At 35.6% G+C, this 7,718-nt stretch overlaps 1 protein-coding gene across 1 annotated transcript; it reads left to right on the top strand.

The window, feature by feature from the left end:
• The first annotated feature begins 601 nt into the window (after positions 1-601).
• LOC116136133 (disease resistance protein TAO1-like) lies at positions 602-6,914 on the top strand. The gene is made up of 5 exons (XM_031421838.1): positions 602-1,172; positions 1,479-2,583; positions 3,401-3,817; positions 4,373-5,959; positions 6,120-6,914. The coding sequence occupies exons 1-5, from the start codon at positions 700-702 to the stop codon at positions 6,912-6,914; spliced, it is 4,377 nt and encodes a 1,458-aa protein (XP_031277698.1). The 5' UTR covers positions 602-699.
• Positions 6,915-7,718: the final 804 nt, after the last annotated feature.

Genomic DNA, 7,718 nt, shown 5'->3' with positions numbered 1-7,718 from the left:
ACTCAGTATTGAGGTTTTAACAATATTTCTTAAATATTTTAAGACCTTCTTATTTTATCAGTTTTAATATTCTTATTATTTTTTTGATATTCTATAATCTCTTAATTATATTTGCATATTGTAATTGACTAGTCACCTGCTACAACATAAGAGACACCATATTTTAATGGTCTAAATTCGAAGAAGTTTGAAATTCATTGGTCTTAAAAAACGAGGGTGATTTTGATGACGAAGACGATGAAGAATCATTGGATAAACACCAACAGTCAGTATCACTGAAACTAGCCAATATTCAATGGCTCTTTGTAACCAATCAAATTGTTTCTCTCAGGCATATTCAATTGAACCATGTATTCTGTACACTACTGTTTTGCATTGTCTTGGACGTTGAAGTGATTGCATAGTCTTTTTTATTTGTCAAAAAATAACTTACTTACAGGAAATATTTGCTGGCTTCATTTCTCTTCATCAATTACGGTCGTCTATTTACAACTGATTGGGTGAGTAGTATTGTCTATACTACCATTTTTTTAGAATTATTATATCAATTATTTGCAAAAGCAACGAATATATTCTTCCTTTCTTCTTCTTATTATTTATTACTCTTTGCAAAAGCAACGGTTATGTTCTTCCTTCTTCTTCTTCTTCTTTTTTGACTTTCTGAGAACCAGAGCCTTGACCTTGACATTAAAGACCCAAATGGCAAGCGATGCTGCTTCATACACGCCGGAACCTTTCAGGCTCCGTTGGGACGTGTTTTTAAGTTTCAGAGGTGAAGATACGCGCCACACCATCACGCACAGCCTATACGACTCACTTCATAAGCATGGAATCAGAGTCTTTAGAGACGACGAGGGCTTGAACCGTGGGGACGAGATTGCTCCTAGTCTGTTTGAAGCCATCTATGACTCCGCGGCTTCTATTGTCATTCTCTCGCCCAATTATGCCTCTTCTAGGTGGTGCCTTGAAGAGCTGGGTAAAATATGCGAGTTAAATAGACTGATTCTGCCTGTGTTCTACCAAGTTGATCCCTCCCATGTTAGGCGACAACAAGGATCTTTTAGAGAGCATTTTAAGAACCATGAAGAGAGATTTGGACAAGAAATGGTGTTGAAATGGAGGAAAGCTATGGCAAAAATTGGTGGTATTTCTGGTTGGGTTTTCGTTAACTGGTAATTAATTGCTTGATTCCACATTGGGTTTTTTAAGCTTGAAAAGCTAAATTAGATATTTAATTCCATGTTGTTTGTATTGTATTAGATAATAATTTAATATGTGCATTTTAATATTCTTTAATGTCCAAAGAATCCTTTTTCTCGCTGACTAGTTCAATTAAGGGAATTTTAAATCAATCAAGAACCCTCATGGGAGCCCAACTATCTTTTTATATCAAATGTGCACAAGTGCATTATAAAAATGGAAAAGTTAATTTATAGTTTTGGTCAATTATTGTTGCTGATGATCATATAATATGGCAGGGACGAAGAGCAACTGGTGCAACTTTTAGTCAAAAGGATTTCGACTGAATTGAGTAATACTCCAATAAGAGTGGCTGCTTATACAGTTGGACTTAATTCTCGTGTGGAACAACTTGTGAGGTTGTTAGATGTAAAATCCAGAGGCATTCTGGTTCTGGGGCTTCATGGGATGGGTGGGGTTGGTAAGACAACCCTTGCAAAGGCTGTTTACAATAAATTTGTTGGGCAATTTGAGCATCGCAGTTTCATTTCAAATGTTAGAGAGATTTCAGGAAAAGTTGATGGATTGATATCTCTACAAAAGAAACTTATTGATGATCTTTACCCTGATAATGAGGTGGTTGTTACAAATGAGGTTAAGGTAAATATTGAGGCTATCAAAGGGATACTTGAAGAGAGAAAAGTTATTGCTGTTTTCGATGATGTTGATGATATAAGCCAACTAAATGCACTGTGTGGAAAGAAAGAATGGTTCTGTGAAGGAAGTCGAATTATTATTACCACAAGAAATAGAGGGGTTTTACCTGAAAATTATGCGCACCACGATGTACAAAAGTTGGATCCCTCTGAGTCACTCCGACTTTTTAGTTACCATGCATTTAAAAGAGAGAAACCTGCAGACCAGTTTTTGAATCTGTCTAAGCAATTTGTGTCACTTACAGGAGGGGTACCATTGGCTCTTGAGGTATTTGGTGCTTTTTTGTTCGATAAGAGGACGATCCTGGAATGGGAAGATGCAATGGGAAAGTTAAGTGAGATTCGTCCTGATAATCTTCAAGGAATACTAAAGATAAGCTTTGATGGGCTAGATGAACAAGATAAGTGCATATTCCTTGACATCGCATGTCTCTTTGTTGAAATGGAGATGAAGAGAGAAGAGGCTATAGACATATTGAAGGGTTGTGGATTTAGAGCTGAGATAGCAATCTCTGTCCTTGTGGCAAAATCACTCATCAAGATTGCTAAAGATGATACTTTGTGGATGCATGATCAACTTAGAGACATGGGCAGACAAATTGTTCAACAGCAGAACCTTCTAGATGCTGGACAGCGTAGTAGACTGTGGGATCGTCATGAAATCATGTCTGTGTTGATGCTGAAAAAGGTAATGGATAACAGCAAATGCCTCTTGATTAACAATCTTTATTTGTTCTGTTTTTTTCTTTTTCTTTCATTTTTTTTTTTTTTTAGAATTTTCTTAAATCCCTAGACTTCATGTACAATTGCAAAAGACCATTAGACCTTACCAACTAAACTAAATTTCTGAAGTTTCTTTTGCCGAATGAAATCTCCTCATACCATCAATTTGGTCGAATGAAATTAGAATCTAAGTTCTATACCAGCGACATTTTCGTAGTGACAGATTATTTGAGTTTATGGATTCCAGAGGAGCTCACGTGTCCATGTTTTCATATGAGAGTAAAGTGGTCCCTTATCTCCGGTTGTCACTCTCCCTGTACTGTATTCGTAAATTTCCATTCCACTTGTAGATTTGGCACTTATAGATTTGGGTGTCGTCGTCAATATAAAAAATCAGTATAACCACTGCAAAACAACATAATTTGGTTCAGATTTTAACATATAGCAATTCACTTAACTGGCAAAGGTTCTCCTGAAGTGCACACACGAGTGTGTGCACTTGCATACCATTGTGGACATATTTGACTTAAGAGTTTTTTGTTTTTTGGTACAATTTGCTCCAGTCACTGAATTATCATATCAGTATTGATAATTTCGTTGCGTCTTGGATGAAAGGGAAAGTAACTATATATATATGATATAATTTTATTTAATAGCCATATGAGTGACATGATATCCTCATCCTATCTTAGAGTTTACATGGTTTTACATTGGGAGTAGTTGTTTTCCCTCCTAAATGGTTCTGTTCGTCTTAAAAGTAGTATCCGTATTTCTGGACGCAGGGAACAAGAAGTATACAGGGTATTGTCTTAGACTTTAAAGAAGGAATCTCGAAGAAGAAGAACTCAAGTGCTGGCACAAATTTCTGGGGTAATCATGAACGAAGGCTAAGTCTCATCCCTGCTGTTACATATTTGAAAGAAAGATACAAAAAACTTTATCAACATGGATCAGAAAATGAGAGAGAGACAATACTTTACACTAAATCTTTTGAATCAATGGTTAGTCTGAGACTGCTTCAGATCAATCATATAAAATTGGAAGGGAAATTTAAATTTCTTCCGGCTGAACTGAAGTGGCTGCAATGGAAAAAATGCACAGTGAAAAGTCTTCCTTCTGATTTTTGTCCTTTCCAACTTGCTGTTCTTGATCTCTCAAATAGTGCCATTGAACATGTGTGGGGTTCGTACACTAACAAGGTATGCTTTACTTCTTATCATCATAATTTTGGCTATGACGGGTGACCAGGACGATGTTTTTTTTTGTGCCTAAGTAGGCTTCTCACTACATAGTTTTCTGCTTTCTTTTAGTTTGAGTTACCAAAAGCCACTAAAATGCTCAGGGTTTGTTCTGCCAATATAATGTAGGACGAATAGATTAGGCCTTAGGTTATTATAATCTTTGTTTCAATTAGATTAGAGATTTGATTTGTCTAGAGTATTTTTAGAATTTTATTTTGTTTGTGACTGTTTTTGATGTTTATTTCGTATTTGATTAGGATTAGATTTTTGTTTTATAAATTTACGAAACAAAGACTTCTGTTATTATTAACAAACTTTGATTGGTGATTAATAAGAATATGGGTTTTCTCCTCATGCTTTATCTGTTTCTCTTCCAGTTCTTATGCATTTCTCTCTTTTTTTGCTTTTTCTCCTTGATATATCCTTAGTCATTCTCTCTATTGTGCAACTCCATAAAAAGTTTCAATATGACTGTTTTCTTTTATCACAAAAGAAAATTTTATTGTTTGCCAGGTGGCTAAGAACTTGATGGTCATGAATCTGCGTGGTTGCTGGAATCTAGCTGCTATTCCTGATTTATCCAAGCATCAGATCCTGGAAAAGCTTGTACTTGAGGGTTGCATTAAACTGACTAAGATTCATGAATCTCTTGGTAATATGAGTACATTACTTCATTTGAACCTCAGAGCATGCTCAAGCCTCATTGAATTCCCAAGTGATGTCTCAGGTCTGAAACATCTTGAGAAACTTATCCTTTCTCGTTGCTCTGAATTAAAGAACTTACCGGAGAACTTAGGCAGTATGAGATCTTTAAAGGAACTTCTTCTTGATGGCACTGCTATAGAAAAACTGCCTAACTCCATATTTTACCTTGTAAAACTTGAGAAGCTAAATCTAGATAACTGTAAACTTTTGAAACAACTACCTGAATGTATAGGAAAGCTGTATGCTCTGAAGGAACTCTCCCTTAATCATTCTGCAATAGAAGAACTACCATATTCTGTTGGATACTTGGGAAACCTTCAGCAACTAAGTTTAATTGGCTGTAGATTAGTGACTGCAATCCCTTATTCTATTGGGAATCTCAAGTCCTTAATAGAATTCTTAATTGGTGGAACTGCAGTCAAAGAGCTGCCTACTTCTATTGGTTCATTATCATATTTGAAGACTTTCTCAGTTTGGAACTGTCAACTCCTTTGCAAATTGCCTGAATCAATTGAAGGATTAGCTTCACTTGTTGAGCTTCAGTTAGATGGGACATCCATCAAAGATCTTCCAGATCAGATTGGTGGCTTGAAAATGCTTGACAAGCTTCGGATGAAGAATTGTAAATATCTTAAAAATTTACCGGTATCAATTGGAAGGGTGTTGAGTCTGACTACTCTGGACATTTCTGAAGCCAATATTTTGGAGTTGCCCGAATCCATTGGGATGTTAGAAAATCTTATTCTATTAAGAATGAACAAATGTAAACAGCTCCAGAAACTTCCAGCTTCAATTGGACAATTGAAGTCTTTGGTCCATTTGCTAATGGAGGAAACTGCCATAACAGAGTTACCAGAAAGCTTTGGTATGCTTTCAAGCTTAATGGTATTGAGAATGGCGAAAAAGCCACCTTTAAAAATGCCTGGAAAATCTGAGCCAATGATGACTAATGTGGTACTGCCAGCATCTTTCACAAATCTCACATTGCTGGAAGAACTGGATGCACGTTCTTGTAGAATCTGTGGTAAAATTCCTGATGATTTTGACAAGTTATCACGTTTAGAAATCTTGAGACTAGACAACAACAATTTTCACAGCCTTCCATCTAGCATGAGGGGACTCTCCTTTCTCAAAAAGCTTTGGTTGTGCGAGTGTGAAGAACTCAAGTTTCTCCCTCCTCTTCCCTCTAGTTTGGAAGAGATAAATGTTGCAGACTGTTTTGAATTGGAAAGAATACATGACCTTTCAAACTTGGAGAGCTTAAAGTTACTGAACCTTACAAACTGTGAGAAAGTGATGGATATTCCTGGCCTTGAATGTTTAAAGTCCTTGAGACGTTTGCACATGAGTTGTTGCAATGCATGCTCTGCAGTAGTGAAGAAAAGACTTTCTAAGGTTCTCTCTCAATCTCCCTCAGTTCCTCAATTCCTATCATGTGTGTGTAAATTGTTACTCTATATAATTCTTCTCAACTAAACCATCCTAATACTCTTAATGCTAAGTTCCATAAATAAGATTTTGTCTAGTTTTGACGGTCTCTTATTGCAATTTGTAGGTTCATTTGAAGAAATTACGCTATCTAAGTATGCCTGGAAGCAAAATTCCAGAATGGTTTACTCCAAATATTGTTAGATTTTCAAAACGGAAAAACCTAGAGATCAAAGCTGTGATCATAGGTGTAGTCATCGCTCTTGACCATCAGATACCAGATGATGTGAGATTTCAACTCCCTGGAGTAGTGGACATAAGAGCAACAATCACCACACCGGATAAACCTATATTTTACACCACTTTGGATTTACGGGGGGTACCGAAGACAAATGACGATCAAGTTCACTTTTGTCGATATTCAGTGTATGGTGATTCATTGGTTATGATGTTGAAAGATGGTTATAAGATACAGGTATCCAAAAGAGACCCACCAGTTGACAAGGGGGTTGAACTGAAGAAATGTGGGATTTATCTGGTATACGAAAATGATGATGATTATGATGGGGATGAGAATTCATTAGAGGAAAGCCAACTATCTGTATCAGAAAAGCTAGTTCATTTTTTTGCTTCTTTCGGAGAAGATGAAGATGATCAAATGTCTGAAGCAGGTACTCAAGTTGAACAAGAAATGCAAGAGATCAAAGAACAAGAAGGTACTCAAGTTGAACAAGAAATGCAAGAGATCAAAGAACAAGAAGGTACTCAAGTTGAACAAGAAATGCAAGAGATCAAAGAAAAAGAAGCTACAAATTCATCCAACAATGATAGTTACTTTACTTTTGTCACAATTGTTGTTTCTTTTACCATAATGTTGATTAGTTGGTCGTACTTTTTTGTTTTGAGAGAGAAAGGTGTATGAAATTTTATGTGAATAATATTTATTTTAAGCTTAAGCTACATGCCATTTTAAATCTGTCACAGCATTGGGTAACAATGAATCATTTAACGCATTAAGCAACTCACGTACAACTTGAATCTGGAATTAAATTAGCTTAAACTGCACTGTCAAAAACAATCTCCTTGGTACTTTTTTAAGTAGCTGTACATCCATGACAAACCTGGTAAATTCTGTGATGGATTCGTCGAGAAAAAAAAAATAATAATAAACAGATTTGTAGTGGAACAAAAATTTAAAAAAAAAAAAAAAAAAACAACGAAGTATGCAAGAGCTAATTTTACAAATTTCTGTAAAGATGACCGTCAAAATTTTGTACAATATTATAGGATTATTAGTTCTTTTTTGGTAATTTAGGCCGTGACCTCATGCTGGCTGTCCCAGCAACACACCATGCCTTTTGTGATGCATATACCATGGTTATTAGTATCCTACAATACGGTTCGATATGGATCGCCAATGATACGTATCAGAGAGTATATCTTAAATTTTTCGATACGTTGATATGTATCCGTTCGTATCCTTAAAAATATTGATATAAATCGATACAACTTTATTAATTTGGGCTGAAAGCCTAAAAATTTTTTATGGTCAGATCTAGGCACCCAACTTGGTTCACTAAAACCTGTCCAAATTTACTAATTTTTCATAAAGAAAGTGAAAAGAAAGATGTGTTGCCCATTTTGCATGATAGTAATAATACAAATAGAGATATTGATATTAATATTGATCTTGGAAATGATATGAATGGTTGAGAAGAAAAAATAT

The sequence above is a fragment of the Pistacia vera genome, unplaced genomic scaffold, assembly GCF_008641045.1.
Source record: "Pistacia vera cultivar Batoury unplaced genomic scaffold, PisVer_v2 Contig31, whole genome shotgun sequence".
NCBI classification, from domain to species: domain Eukaryota; kingdom Viridiplantae; phylum Streptophyta; class Magnoliopsida; order Sapindales; family Anacardiaceae; genus Pistacia; species Pistacia vera.
This window is presented reverse-complemented; position numbering and strand designations above follow the sequence as displayed.